The sequence below is a fragment of the Narcine bancroftii genome, chromosome 14, assembly GCF_036971445.1.
Source record: "Narcine bancroftii isolate sNarBan1 chromosome 14, sNarBan1.hap1, whole genome shotgun sequence".
In the NCBI taxonomy this organism is placed as follows: domain Eukaryota; kingdom Metazoa; phylum Chordata; class Chondrichthyes; order Torpediniformes; family Narcinidae; genus Narcine; species Narcine bancroftii.
This window is the reverse complement of record NC_091482.1, coordinates 46,482,334-46,498,740: the sequence shown is the minus strand read 5'-3', so window position 1 is coordinate 46,498,740 and position 16,407 is coordinate 46,482,334. Positions and strand designations below refer to the sequence as shown.

The window sequence follows — 16,407 nt, the reverse complement described above, 5'->3', positions numbered from 1 at the left end:
CACCCCAGTTAAGTAAACTTAAATTGGACAGCAGAGGATCAATTTCAAACAATATTGAAAAAGAGGAAGGTATTATTAAGTCAGGGAAACCTCCACAAATTGCATGAAAGGAATGCTTTCAAATACCTTGTTAATTGTTTGATCGTCAATTTGGGCTCAACCAATAGCAATATGCACAAGGTCAATTGAATTCCCAAACATCCGACTCACTCAAAAATATAACATTTGAAAAAAAAACTTGAGTCATCTGTTAAACCAATTTAAATCATGTTTTTATCCCCCAACTTTGAACAGTTTCTCCAATGGGCCTTTTGCTCCATTCTCAGCCTTCAGCTAATTAATCATCTTTACATGTCAATACCACCTTCACGCACATTCTACATGTGCAAGGGAAATTCTGAACCTTGAATTCAAGCCAGAATTGCAATAAGTCGACGATGGATATTTATTCGTTTTAAAATAACCAAAATCCTCAAGTAGTTTTCTCACACGACAGTACAATTTTTTTTTTAAATACGAAAGAGAGAACGTTTATCGGGAACATGAACAGTGACTGTTTTTGCTCCAGAGTAGAGTTAGTACCCGAAATGGCTTGGGAAGATAAGTTGATCAGCACCAACTAGATGGGCCAAAGGGTCCACTTACATGCTCGTTGATTTGTATTGTTTGACAGCCTTCGTTGCACATAAATATCACAAATTTTATATTTTAATTGTGAATTACTGACTGGCTCATTTTCATCTGTTACTCGAACTTGGTTTTAATCAATTTTCTGCAAATATACATAAAAAATCCCAAATATACAACTTCACATACTACTACAGAATGTGACATTTTGACCACATACACATTACCAAAACTGACCGTGTCAGTTCTTTGCATTTTATTAACAAAGGATTGTGCTTCTACTGCTGAGAAATATAATGTTTATGTTGGAATAAATTAAAATAAAGATCAAATTTTGCAAGCAAATTTCCTCTGCACTTTATCTTCAACAAGCCTTCATCCTACGGAAACAAAATACAGGAAGGGCTCATGTACAGTAAGTTATGATGAAGTTCCAATATTTGCAAAAGTAGAGCAAGTTTAGTTTCTAGGTCATATTTGAAATACAGCACAGAATATCACAGTATAGCCCTTCAGCCCACAATGTTGTGCTGACCCAATGGAAGCCTTCTCCATAACAATCTAATTTTTCTCTAAATCACATCCATGTGCCTCTCTTCGAGTCTTTTGAATGTCCCTATTGTATGAGCCTCTACCACCACCTCCAGCAAAGCATTCCAAGCATTCATTATTCTATGTAAAAAAAAACTACCTTTGACATCTCCACTAAACTTTCTTCCACTCATATAGATGTCATCTGGTATTTGCTATTGTCACCCCGGGAAAAAGGAGCTGGTTGTCCACCCTTTCTCAGCCCCTCATGAACCCTGCTTTATGAAATACTCACTTTACAAAAATTCACTTAGGCAAAAAAAACAGTGTTTGCTTTTACAAAGAAATTATAATGGGTTTTTGCTTTTACGAAAATTAAAAGTAGCCAATGGGTCTTCACTTTATGAATTTTCAGTTTACGAACGGTTTTTAAGGAACGCTCCACCTTCATAAAGTGGGGTATACCTGTATACCTAAATGGACAGACTAATCAGTGAACCGGTGTGGACTCGAAAAGCCAACATGGCCTGTTTCCGCTCCGTAAATGGTTATATGGTTAATCTCATTTTGGAAGGGAACAAGCACATTGCAGCTGTGCAGAAGACCCACATCAATCCTATCCACATCATTGTACATCCATGTATATATATTTTTTTCTCTTAAGAATAGGCTTCAGACCCTGGATAAAATCAGTGATCAGATTTATTATAGAGATCATTGAGTCATTCAGTCTTCATGTGATATCTTCATTCTCCAAATGACAGCCCAATTCTAGTCTGGAAGGCACATAATTATTTTGTGCTGGAAAGCGATGAAAAAATACTGTACCTGGTAATGCATGGTTAAAATAGATGAGTGCAAGAAAATTCTACGATTCTGTTTGGTCAAACAGTGCACTTTATGTAGCAAAGATATATAGCCAACATTGCAACTTTGGGCACCTCCCTACATTTTGCTCATGGCTTGACGAAGGGCTCAAGCCCAAAACGTTGATTATGTATTTTTATCTTTGCTACGTAAAGTACATTGTTTGACCACCTGAGTTTCTTCAGCATCGTGTTTTTACTTAAGCTAAAAGCAAAATCCCTGTTCCGTGTTCAAAAAGCCATGGGTGGTCCGTGCTGATAAATCTGCAACCCAATATGCTAAGGTTATCCCACCTTCTCATTTGTGACAGAAGAGTTTCTGGTACTTTGAAACTCTGTATAAATCATCAATGCACACGATGGATCAAAAAGTGCGTCAAACACCCACATCATCTTTTGTTGTAGTAATTCAGTTAATAAAATGTATTTAAAGTACCCTAAATGAAGATTAATATTTCAAGAATTTAAAGTTACAAACTAAATAGTGAAAAATTGCAGCATGCTGTTGTGCAGAGACACCTGGGAATGCCTGTACAAGAATCACAAAAAAAATTAGCTCACAGGTACAGCAAATTAGAGGCAGAAAGAATGTTGTCCCTGCTCGAGGTTCAACTTCAGAGCATAGAGACTTTCTTTCCTTTTCAAAATATTTTTTTTATCGAGTTTGACATAATAATCCATATACAAAATATTAAAAAGCAAGGCAAAATAACATATTCATAACAAAATTAAATAGTGTGCAATATTTTAAATTCCATCTCATAATATTAATTGTGATAGTCTGTTAAAGTAATTATGCATTAAATCAATTAAATACTATTCAACAAATCACATAAGATCTAAAATAAAGGGATATTATACAGGATTATAATTAAACCAACAAATCCACTTATCTAAAAGAAAACCTAAAATACTAATCTACCCCCTCCCTCCAATCAAGGTTACAAAAAGAATACAAAAATGGATCAAGTCGTGACCTCCAGAAGATGGACAGGTCAGCACTAGACCAGCCAAATCATCTTAAACTGATAATTATGATAATATTCAATAAATGGGCCCCAAATCTCATCAAACTGAAACTATCTTTAATGTTATGCCTAATTTACGCCAAGCTTAAATATGACATTACATCTTGCAGCCACTGTGTATGTGAGAGTTCATCTTTTCATTTCATTAAAACTGCCCATTCAGCTATCAACGTTTTAAAAGCCATAACTTTCTCTTGAGATGCCAATAAAAATGTATCTGGTTCCCGTGAAAAACCAAACAGTGCAGTTAAAGGGCAAGAATCTAATTTAATCTTTTAAAAAAATCATTGATAAAAAATTAAAAATATTCTAATAACTTTGTAATTTATGACATTCCCAAAGCATATGAATCAGTGAGGCTTCAAAAATTCTACACTTTTCACAAAATGGATCAACATCCACATAGAAACGGGATAATTTAAGTTTAGACGTGCACATTCTAGGTATGATCTTGAATTGTAATAAACAGTGTCTAGCGCAAAATGAAGATTCATTGATCAATCCTCATCTGAAAAAGTTATATTAAGATCACGTTCCCCCAATCATTTTTAATCTTAGCCATTGGGGCTAATCTTATATCCAACAGATCACTATAAATACATGATATCCATCCACTATGAACAAATTGTAAATCAAAAAGTAAATCCAGAACATTTGAATCTGCGATTCAAGGAAAAGTGTCTCATTCCTAACTTGCAAATATCTAAAAAAGTCTATTAGCAAGTTTGAATTTAACAGACAATTGTTCAAAAGAAGCCAAGTTATTTCAAATAAATAAATCTTTGAAATTTTTAAGTACCAAATCTGTTCCATTCCTTAAAGCCTTCATCTAATAATGAAGGCAGATAAATCTATAATAGAACTAGCCAGAGAAAAATTATTATAACCAAAAAATTTCCTAATTTGAGCCCATAATTGAATTCTCATAATCGGATTCTGTGTCAATTTAGAAAATGAAAAAGGTAAAGCAGAACCTAAAATTTCCAACAGATGATTTCTTAAAAAAATTCAGTTCCATTTCTGCCCAAAAAGGGCAACTTGGTAATTTATCAAATTATAATAATAAAAGTAAATTTGGAAGTAACATTCCCCCTTTCCTAACAGCTTTGTGAAGATAGAAAGACTCTCTTTCACTGGCTCTGCATAGGAAAGTCATCAGGTTGATTCTAGAAATTAGGGGATTCATTGATGAAGAGAGATTGAGTTGCCTGGAGCTTAAAATTAGATTTTAAAAGGATGAGGAGGGGATCTCATAGAAATAAAATTACGAAAGGAATACACAGGACACAAGCAGGAAAGTGAAAGGCTTTATTATTGTCACGTATACTACTTTTAGAATGTAATATACATGAAATTCTTTAACTTTTGTCTACCAAAGTCACCACTTTGTTCAGCGCCCCTCACAGAAACCTGTAGCACCTGGTATTTTCCCCCTCCAAGTACTGAGCCTGCTTAGCTTCTTGAGGTCAGGCAAATTCAGGCTATTAGGTGTTGTAAGGCTGGGAGGTGAGACTGGAACTTGAGGACATGACCTCAAGGTAGAAAAGAAATAGATTTGTCAGAAAAAGAGGACCTACTTCTCGCACAAAAGTTGTGAGCCAGAGGAATGGTTTGACCAATGAAGCAGTGGAGAAATTTAAGTCATAGATATACTTTTGAATAGTTGGGGAATTCAGGGTTGTGAGGTAAATGGAGTTGAGTTCAGGGTCAGATCAGGCCCGATCTGACATATTATAGAGCAGCCTTAGCAGGCCAGATAGCCTACTCTCTGCTCCTATGACTTTGGTCATTTCCACAACTTACAGCACCAACAATCAGGACCTGCGTTTGAATCCCACATTTGTACCTTTTTCCCACGTCTGCACGGGTTTTCCCTGGGGGCTTCGGTTTCCGCCCACCATTCAAAATGTACCGGAGGTGGAGGTTAATTGGGTATAAATTGGACAGCATGGACTTGAGGGCCAAAATGCTCTATTAACTGTGCTGTATGTCTAAACATTTTTTTTTAAAGTTTATACTTTAAAAACTAAATTTTAACACCCATAAAAATAATCTACTGAATCTGCAAGCACATTTCAAGCACAACTATGCAAATATTTAAAAAATGCTCATTTAATATGGCGGAGGATCTCTACAGAAAATACACACAGTGAATGAGGAAGGGAGGGTCACTGATTATTCACTATTATTTCTAAGTGTTTTGAACTGCGCAAATCTTGTGAGAAATCACATTTACAGATTTCTCAAGATAAATGCAAAAAGAAATGTACTCTAATCTAGCCTTCGAAAGCATTCAGGAAAATGTACTGTAATCTAGCCTTCGAAAGCGTTCAGGAAAATGTTCCGTAATCTAACCTTCAAAAGTGTTCAGGAAAATGTACTGTAATCTAGCCTTCAAAAGCGTTCAGGAAAATGTACTGTAATCCAGCCTTCGAAAACGTTCAGGAAAATGTTCTGTAATCTAGCCTTCAAAAGCGTTCAGGAAAATGTTCTGTAATCTAGCCTTCGAAAGTGTTCAGGCAAATGTACTCTAATCTAGCCTTCGAAAGCGTTCAGGAAAACATACTGTAATCTAGCCTTCGAAAGCGTTCAGGAAAATGTTCTGTAATCTAGCCTTCAAAAGTGTTCAGGAAAATGTACTCTAATCTAGACTTCGAAAGCGTTCAGGAAAATGTACTGCAATCTAGCCTTCGAAAGCGTTCAGGAAAATGTACTGCAATCTAGCCTTCGAAAGCATTCAGGAAAATGTACTGCAATCTAGCCTTCGAAAGCATTCAGGAAAATGTACTGCAATCTAGCCTTCGAAAGCGTTCAGGAAAATGTACTGTAATCTAGCCTTCAAAAGCGTTCAGGAAAATGTACTGTAATCTAGCCTTCGAAAACGTTCAGGAAAATGTTCTGTAATCTAGCCTTCAAAAGCGTTCAGGAAAATGTTCTGTAATCTAGCCTTCGAAAGTGTTCAGGCAAATGTACTCTAATCTAGCCTTCGAAAGCGTTCAGGAAAACATACTGTAATCTAGCCTTCGAAAGCGTTCAGGAAAATGTTCTGTAATCTAGCCTTCAAAAGTGTTCAGGAAAATGTACTCTAATCTAGCCTTCGAAAGCGTTCAGGAAAATGTACTGTAATCTAGCCTTCGAAAGCGTTCAGGAAAATGTACTGCAATCTAGCCTTTGAAAGCGTTCAGGAAAATGTACTGCAATCTAGCCTTCGAAAGCGTTCAGGAAAATGTACTGCAATCTAGCCTTCGAAAGCATTCAGGAAAATGTACTGTAATCTAGCCTTCGAAAGCGTTCAGGAAAATGTTCCGTAATCTAACCTTCAAAAGTGTTCAGGAAAATGTACTGTAATCTAGCCTTCAAAAGCGTTCAGGAAAATGTACTGTAATCTAGCCTTCGAAAGCGTTCAGGAAAATGTACTGTAATCTAGCCTTCAAAAGCGTTCAGGAAAATGTACTGTAATCTAGCCTTCAAAAGCGTTCAGGAAAATGTTCTGTAATCTAGCCTTCGAAAGTGTTCAGGAAAATGTACTCTAATCTAGCCTTCGAAAGTGTTCAGGAAAATGTACTCTAATCTAGCCTTCGAAAGCGTTCAGGAAAATGTACTCTAATCTAGCCTTCGAAAGCGTTCAGGAAAATGTACTGTAATCTAGCCTTCGAAAGCGTTCAGGAAAATGTACTGTAATCTAGCCTTCGAAAGCGTTCAGGAAAATGTACTGTAATCTAGCCTTCGAAAGCATTCTGGAAAATGTACTGTAATCTAGCCTTCAAAAGCGTTCAGGGTTTCTGTGCAGTTATCACTATTTTAAGGCAGGAAATAGATGCTTGAAGTGCTCAGGAAATCTTCAGGATAATCTTGAAAAGATCTATTACAAAATAAATAAGATTCTAATTCATGGTCTAAATCTTAGTGGTAATGGATTGTGGAACTATTTACCCTTGACCAACATGCAATGTTGAAGTGATCTGCTATTGATGATTTCATTGCTTACATTACAGAGAACCACTTGACTTCATGGAAATGAGATAATTCCAAATAATTAAACAAATTGGGCTTGATCCAAGGTGTGGCAAATGGCTTTGATAATGTTCATTTTACAAGGAATCCTGCACCCTCTGCCAAACTTTCTGACCAATTGTATCAAGGCCTTTGCAGAATCCAAAGCTACTGCCATCTTGGTCTTCTCTGCAATTTCCTAAAAACAAGTTCTTCACTATCTGCTTTCACATTAAGATATTGACACTTAACCATATGACACTTTACAGCAAGGAAACAGGCCATATTGGCCTTTCGAGTCCATGCCGGTTAACATGAACCACTCCACTAGTTTCCTCCTCCCACACTCCACCCATATTCTCCAACCCCCCTCATATCCATGTACACATCCAACCTCCTCTTCAATGACAGAAAGGACCCTGCCGCAACTATCTCTTCTGGAAGATCATTCCATTCTGCCACCACTCTCTTGAGTGAAGAAGCATCCTCTAACATTTCAAGTTGGACTTAAAGTACTGTTAAACTATGTGCATTGAAAGTATTCATTGCACTCAACTTGGACATTATAGGTTGTAGACAAATTTAGACAAACCACTCACCACTGAACATCTATTATCTGTCTAGTCACCATAATACTGTATGTGTCTATTGCAAACAAGTTTCTATTTGATGTTAACTTCCAAGATATCAGGAAGCTTCAATGACGGCAATGCCACTGAGCAGAAAAGGAAATTGTTTAATTCTCTCCTGTTAGAAATGGATTTACTCACCTCCAGACCCCAATCAGTGCAGATTGGCAAGAAAATCTCCACAATCTTCATCAGCATCAGATCACAGCAGGGCTGTGGACTGAGCCCCCTACTTGGTTTAAACCTACGACTGCATGGCTCAATATGAGAACACCATCATTTACTGAGGTGGACTGTAGAGCAAGGGGCGATGAGTCAGCATACTGGAGGGAAAATGAAAATGTGGCTGAATGTTCTACTAACCCTAACTTGCCACTCAACATCACCAAAACCAAGGAGCTCATTGTCAACTTTGGGAAGGGAAAACCAGAGGTGCACAATCCAGTGATCATTGAGGGATTAGATATGGAGAGGGTGAGCAAATTTAAATTCCTAGGAGACATTATTTTGGAGGATCTTTCCTGGGTCTAACATACTCATGTCATCGTGAAGAAAACACATCAGCACCTCTCCTTCCTCAGGAGTTTACAGAAGTTTGGTATGACATTGCAAACACCTACTGGTACATAATGGACCAGGTGCATCACAGCCTGGCATGGGCCACCAATATACAGTACCTCTGAGCAGAAAGCCCTCCAAAAGACACAACCCAGTACATAACAGGCAAAACTTTCTGCACCATCAAGAAAATCTACATGGACCGTTGCTGTCAGAGAGCAGCATCTTGCAGGACATGCGCTGTTCCTACTGGTGCATCAGGAAAAAGGTACAGGTGCCACAAGACTCATACAGCTTGGAACAGTGGGTACCCCTGAACCATCAGACTCCTAGACAACACTCATTTAGGTCTCTTACTTTTCATATTATTTATTACTGAATATATATTTTTTCTGTATTTGCAGTTTACATTTCTCTTTTGTATACATTGATTTCTCAAGTACAGTTTACACTAGCGATAAGTAAAAATTCTTGGCTTGCTTTCATGCCTCATCCACATGAAAAAGAATCTCAGGGTTGTATGGGGGGTCATGTATGAATTCTGTCAATAAATTTGAACTTTGGGTCAGCCCAAGTCATACAAGAAACAGACCAGCTCAAGTTCAGATACTGCCTATTACCCGGAGGCAAGGTCAGATCCACCCACTGACAAGGTCACACCTCGTAACTAGTTCTCCTTGATACCTTGCATCACATGATTACACCTGAGCCAGCACCCCCAGCCAGCTTCAGTGTAAAGGCCATCACTTGAAGCAATTCTTCCTTTCTCACCAGAAAGGAACCCTAACTCCACACTGCAAGCATTGTGTGATGCTGGAGAACTAGTTTTAAGATGTGTGCCGGTAAAGGGCGCAGGCTACTGTGGCACATAAGTAAGACTATCATGACTTGGTCGTTGCTTACAGTTAGTCATGCATTGTAGTCAATTGGGGTACCATGCCTGCTACTGAGTGAGGGATGGCAAGTACTGCTAGTTTATTCTCAGTCTACTATTCAGGAGTAGCTAATAATAGTGATCCCTCAGGATTAGCAATTATCGATTTAGTTGCTCCCGAATCGTGCAAGTGTCTGTGTGTGAGTGAATTCCCGGTTGCAAATTTTCCCCAATTTCACTGTTTGTCAATAAACCAGTCTCCAGACTCATTATTTCTTAAACCCTCCAAACTTTTTCCCACCATCATGCTGCCCAGACTCTTTTGTTGCTGGGAATGGGCATTATTAAAGAAATAGAAAACTACAACAGAGTGCAAGCCATTCAGGCCTCAGTGCTGTGCTGACCCATATATTCTTGCCAATGAGTTGAGGCACAGCTAAAGAATATTGTGCATTCACAAACACTCCGACTTCTGATTCTATGGCAGAGAAAGGTTATTGATGGAGTAGTAGGGGATACTTCAGCCAAGGATACTACCATGAGAAAGTTCCTATGCACGTCATGAAGAACATTTTTACAGTTCAACCGAAGCAACTCAAAATTGTAGCAAAATATTTTAAGCACACTAAATACTGTGGACTGTTTCAGCTTTTCAATTAAAACAAAAGAACCGAAAAATTTCTAATAAACAATTAAAGAAGATTTCACATTGGGGTTTACATGATGACGTGCCATTTCAAATGAGTTAATATTGACCTTGAGTTCAACAAAAAGAAAAAAAAATCTTACCCAAGTACTCCATTAACTGCTCTGCTGTTATAATTTCAATCATTGGTGGTAGTTTGATCTACAATTTAAAAAAAATATTGGTAACCACAGCAAAACATCCAACAGGAATCACAAATAACCACATCAAGAGCATCTTAAAAGATGAAATTTCAGAACAATGGTCCTTCAACTCTTGTAGTTAGGACACTGCCCACTTTCTTTACCCACCACTAGTAAGCATTCCTTATGTCTCCAAAATTAAATTAAATTCTGGAGAACTCATAGTAAGAAATAAAACAAGCGTCTGCTGACACCATGGTTCAAGTTAAAACACAATGCTGGAGAAACTCAGTGGTCAAATGGTATACTTAATGCAGCAAAGACAGATACATAACCAGCGTTTTGGGCTCGAGCCCTTCATCAAGGTATCAGCAAAATGTAGGCAGGTGCTCAGTTCCTGTCTACATTTAGCTCGTACCTTGATGAAGGGCTCAAAGCTGAAACATTGGTTATGTATCAGCCTGCATTTAGCTCGTACCTTGATGAAAGGTTCAAACCCAAAATGTTGGTTATAGATCTTTATTTTTGCTATTTGACCTGCTGAATTTCTCCAGCATTGTGTTTTTTACACAATAATGAGCAAGGACATACAGGCGTTTGAATAAGAAGATCTGAATTTTAAAACAGAACTATGAACCTGTCAATAAATGGAGGAATGCTCAACAGGCATCACTCTGCTAAATCTTTTAATATTTTGAATTGTACCTTCCACGCCAGAAGAAGTACGTTCATGATTGCAAGAAGAGGACAAGGACCGTTTTCATTCTGTGTAATAATAGGCGTGTTTTCTGCTTTCCATTTGATCCACTTAATGTGATAAACTGACTGTCCAGGGAATCTTTCTTTCGAACCCGATGGCTTGGCCACACCATCCTTGCTGTTATAGTCCTCACTCCGTAAAGCGAGACCCAGGGCTTCAGTCCCTTCGCTGTTCAGGTCAGAGCTGGGACAAGAGTTCAAATTGGAAAAGGACTCGAGGGAGTCGATGCTTCGCGATTCTCCGGGGAGGCTTTGGTCACTGGCGCTGTGATTCTTGTCACGCTCGGGGCTTTTGCTCGGGCTCCGCGGCTGCTGAGCAAGGCCGGGCAGGGCGTCCTTCCCCGGGCGGCCTGCAGCCTCCTCGCCCATCTTGCTGGCCAAGTTCAGCGCCAGGCCACCCCCGACTTCTCCCCCAGCAGGCGCGCCCACCACCTCCACCTCCTCCTCCTCCGTCGCCGCCGCCTTCCCATGCCCTTGCAGGCGGCTCGCGCTGTCGGGACCGGCTCCTCCTTCCGCCCCCTCGGCCCTCGGGCTGCCCGAAGCCTTCAGCCGCCCGCCGCCGCCCCCCGGCCCCGCTCCGGCTGACTCCACGGCCTCGCCGCCCCGCTCCAGGCCGGCATTCCTTTCCATGGGTCCTCAGGCAGGGCGTGTGGGCGAGGGGAGGAGGGGGTGGGGGGGGGGGGGGGAAGGGAGGAGACGTCAAGGTGTTTACATGGAAGAGGCTTCCAGCCGCTGACAGGCAGCCGCCATGACACTGCCAGCAGCCCGTGACGTCAGGCGTTCGGGGGGGGGGGGGGGGAAGAGAGAGAGAACGCGAGCAGCGCGCATGCCCACAAACCAGGCTCTGAAATCCACCTGCTCCAAGGCTTACATGCGCACATCAGCGCTTTAATTTCATTAAAATTGCAACGGAACGCCATGCAATGTGTGGCTGGAGACGATTTCTGCATCCTGCATCCACCTCTTCGCCAAAATGCAGTGTTGGCAACACATCCTATCAATACCTGACATTTGTTTCTGCAGGGATGTATGTTCTTTGAGAGCTCTGGATGTGGAGAACATTACAACCTTCGCTCAATGCAAAATAAAAGGAAAACAATGGGGCACTATCGGGCAGGAAATTGAGAAGAGTGATTGTAACCATGCGCCGTGGTAACTACGCCCTTTTTCTTAAAGTGATATTAACAAATCAATTGCATTTAAAAAAGTGGAGGAATAAAAGTTCAGCTAATTTTCGCGATATCCCCCCCCCCCCCCCACCCCAGCTGATCATCGTGTCTTATGGATTGCATTTAAATCATAGCTCAGTTGACAGACAGCGCATCAGATAAGAGGCGCCAGGGAACTGAACACGATGTTACTTGGGACTATTTGGAATGATCTTTAAAACCGAGGTCTTTTTTTCCTTTCATTTGGCCCTAATGATAAAGAATAGTATTTAATCACAAACATCATCTGAGAATTAATATCAATGTCGTCTGTGGGATCTACAAATTGGGCTCCTCTGTGATAGTACAGATTCTATCACCAATGTACATCTGGACAGATTGTAGTGTAGGATGACTGTGATTGGCTGAGAGCGGAGTCACGTCGACTGGCGGGTCTTAAAGGGTTGCTCCTCGCCAAATCAAGTCATTCTGGACTGGTCGACCTACATGTGATACGCTCCAGTTTTCTAGTTAATAAAAGCCTTGGTTTGCATTCTTTCCACACGCTCTACAGTCGCTAAACTTCAAAACTATGCTATTGGTTGTCAAGTGCCTTTTGGATACAGCGCTGTATTCCAAAATTGTTGATACAAGATGAATGTAACAGTATGTATTCCTGAGTCACAAATGTAACGAGAAGTTATTTACCAGCTTATTTGTGTTGAATATCAGAAAGTACACAATATTAAGTAATTTTAGTGCTTTCATTGTAACAAAAATGTAGCATTAGTGGGTTTTTTTGATAGAAATGTTTCTTACAGCAATTAACTTTGGAATTGCACAGATTAAAATTAAATCATTTCTCCACTCTTCAAAAGGCATGTTATAATTATCATTATCTTTCCCATGAAATTTCTTCTTTAACCTTTGTGCAATAAAGGCAATGATCTTAAATAGCAATACATTTAAGCTATTAAAGCAGAGATCACGTTGTGTCATTGCACATCAATAGAATTTAATCACGGAAAAGTTTCCACTGCACTGTGCAGCATAGGACTTGAATGAGAATTTGTTTCCACAACCTGTAACTGATTGATTTCCATGTTCAGCAATGCCATCTGGAACTGTGATAAGCAGATAACTGATGCTTCCAAGTAAACAAAGTAGAAACACCAGAGCACATTACTCCAAACTGCAGTCGTGTGACTGATGTTGCCAGTTATCTGAAAACAGATCAACTTTGCCATTGTAAAAGTAAAAACACAATGCTGGAGAAACTCAGCAGGCCAAACAAAGTCCTTTATATAGCAAAGATAAAGATAGAGAACCAATGTTTTGGGTTTAAACCTTTCATCAAGTTATGAGCAAAAATGTTGACAGGTGCCAAAATGATGGTTCTGTATCTTTATCTCTGCTATATAAAGTACACTGTTTGACCAGCTGAGTTTCTCCAGTTTTTAGTTCAACCACAGTGTCAGACTTTCATGTGTTACTTCTTTCATCTCTACCATTTCCTTCCTGTGGGGTTATCAAATCAGATGACATGGGTACAAGTTTCCACCCACGGAGCCAGAGCCATTTGTCAAGCACCCATTTGTTCTAATCCTGTTTTTATTCTCCCCAAATTCCTTTCAACTCCGCCACCACCCCCCCTCCCCAGATTCTACCACATTCACACTTCGGGTCAATTTTCAGTAGCCATTTGACCCACGTGTCTTTGGGATGTGTGAAGAAACTAGGGCATCCTGGAGAAACCAAAGTCTCCAGACATTGTGGTTGAAGTAAAACACAATGCTGGAGAAACTGAGCAGGACAAACAGGGTACTTTATGTGGCAAAGATAAACCAAGGAGCTGACTGTTGAGTTCAGGAAGGGAAATCCATAGGTGTTTGATCCAGTGATAACTGAGGGATCAGGAGTGGAGAGGCTGGGCAAATTTAAGTTCTTGGGAGTCATTATGTCAGAAGATCTTTCCTGGGCCCAATGGCATTGTGAAGAAAGCACGTCAGCACCTCTACTTCCTCAGGAGTTTGCAAAGATTTAGTAAGACAGCAGAAACCCTGGCAAATTTCTACAGATGTGCGGGGGAAAGTGTGCAAATCAATCTACTTTGGGGACACCAATACCCCTGAGCATAAAGCCCTCCAAAAAGTAGTGGACACAGCCATGGACATCACAGGTATATCCCTCCCCACTATCGAGAACATCTACAGAGAATGCTGCCATTGGAGAGCAGCAGCAATCATCAAAGATCCATATCACTGCTCCTCCAATCAGGAAAGAGGTATGGGTGCCAAAAGACTCACACTACCAGGTTCAGGAACAGCAGCTATCCCTCCACCATCAATCTCCTTAACAACAAATTCAATCAGGGACTCATTTAAGGACTCTTAATTTGGCACTTAATTGATTTTTTTCCTTCTCTGTATTGCACAGTTTGTTTACAGTACATTATTGGTTTACATGTGTACATTATGTACAGTTTTTTTTTGCACTGCCAAAAAGTAGTAATTCTGCCTTGCCCTCAGGAAAAAAGAATCTCAGGATTGTATGTGATGTCATGTTTGTAGTCTGACAATAAATCTGAAATCTGAAGATAGTTTACTAACTTTTTTGGCTTGAGACCTTCATCAAGGTATGAAGAAAACCAAACCAATGTGGTGATAGGGAGAACATGTAAACTCCACAGAAACAACACAAGAGGTTGGGATAGAATATGGTTTACTGGAACTAGGAGGCAGCAGCTGTACCATGGTGGGTAATCAAAGCACATGCTCAATCAAGTAGTTCCACACATTTTTTTTATGATCTCTATTGTTTCTAATCATCATAAGTAGGTTTTCAAATGTAATATTTGCATGTTAGACAAATATTTGGAATTCCCAAAGGAAAATGACAACATTTTCAATGGCTGGTGATGAAGTAGGTTCTTCTCTGGCTTGGCTTCGCGGACAAAGATTTATGGAGGGGTATGTCCACGTCTGCTGCAGGCTCATTGGTGACTGACAAGTCTGATGCGGGACAGGCAGGCACGGTTGCAGCGGTTGCAAGGGAAAATTGGTGGGTTGGGGTTGGGTGTTGGGTTTTTCTTCCTTTGCCTTTTGTCAGTGAGGTGGGCTCTGCGGTCTTCTTCAAAGGAGGTTGCAGCCCGCCGAACTGTGAGGTGCCAAGATGCACGGTTGGAGGCGAGATCAGCCCACTAGCGGTGGTCAATGGGGCAGGCACCAAGAGATTTCTTTAAGCAGTCCTTGTACCTCTTCTTTGGTGCACCTCTGTCTCAGTGGCCAGTGGAGAGCTCGCCATAGAACACGATCTTGGGAAGGTGATGGTCCTCCATTCTGGAGATGTGACTCACCCAGCGCAGTTGGGTCTTCAGCAGCATGGATTCGATGCTTGCGGACTCTGCCAGCTCGAGTACTTCAATGTTGGTGATGAAGTTATTCCAATGAATGTTGAGGATGGAGCGGAGACAGCGCTGATGGAAGCGTTCTAAGAGCCGTAGGTGATGCCGGTAGAGGATCCATGATTCGGAGCCGAACAGGAGCGTGGGTATGACAACGGCTCTGTACAAGCTGATCTTTGTGAGTTTCTTCAGGTGGTTGTTTTTCCAGACTCTTTTGTGTAGTCTTCCAAAGGTGCTATTTGCCTTGGTGAGTCTGTTGTCTATCTCTTTGTCGATCCTTGCATCAGATGAAATGGTGCAGCCGAGGTAGGTAAACTGGTTGACCTTTTTAAGTTCAGTGTGCCCGATGGAGATGTGGGGGGGCTGGTGGTCATGGTGGGGAGCTGGCAGATGGAGGACCTCAGTTTTCTTCAGGCTGACTTCCAGGCCAAACATTTTGGCAGTTTCCGCAAAACAGGACGTCATGCGCTGGAGAGCTGGCTCTGAATGGGCAACTAAAGCGACATCATCTGCAAAGAGTAGTTCACGGACAAGGTGCTCTTGTGTCTTGGTGTGAGCTTGCAGGTGCCTCAGATTGAAGAGACTGCCATCCGTGCGGTACCGGATATAAACAGCGTCTTCATTGTTGAGGTCTTTATTGGCTTGTTTTACCATCATGCTGCAGAAGATAGTAAAGAGGGTTGGTGCAAGGACGCAGCCTTGTTTCATGCCGTTGTCAATGGAGAGCTCATTGCTGTATCTGACCCGACCTTGTTGGTTTTTGTGCAGTAGGTTATTGCATTTACAAACTGTCAAAAGTTTACCAATACTGGGCCAACCCATTCATGATTTTGTCAAATTTTCCAGGGTCCCCTTGTTTCTTCCCACACACTATGGTCAGGGGATCGAGGACAAGAGGGCCCAATTTCTGGATAAAAGGGTGTCAATTTAAAACAGAAATCTCTTTAGCCAGAGGGTTGTGAGTCTATGGAACTTGTTGCCCAAGGTGGTATTGAAGGCAGAGATTGACAGGTATTTAATTAGATAAGGCATCAAGGGTTATGGGGAGAAAGCTGGGGAATGGAGCTGAGTGGGTGGATGGATCAGCTCATGATAGAGTGGTGGACTCAAAGGGCAATTAGCTGACCTGATCCAATACCTTGTGATCCCAAAGACATGCAGGT

The 16,407-nt window shown here is 40.8% G+C and overlaps 1 protein-coding gene across 6 annotated transcripts in view; it reads right to left on the bottom strand.

The window, feature by feature from the left end:
- mindy2 (MINDY lysine 48 deubiquitinase 2) overlaps positions 1-11,468 on the bottom strand; it is a 91,969-nt gene extending 80,501 nt beyond the window's left edge. For all 6 annotated transcript variants that reach the window (XM_069910295.1, XM_069910290.1, XM_069910291.1 and 3 more), the window contains exons 1-2: positions 10,640-11,468; positions 9,896-9,953 (exon numbers count right to left, since the gene is read on the bottom strand). In XM_069910295.1, coding sequence (XP_069766396.1) covers positions 9,896-9,953; positions 10,640-11,323 — 742 coding nt within the window. In that variant the 5' untranslated portion in view covers positions 11,324-11,468. The remainder of the gene's footprint in view (positions 1-9,895; positions 9,954-10,639) is intronic.
- Between the last annotated feature and the right edge of the window lie 4,939 nt (positions 11,469-16,407).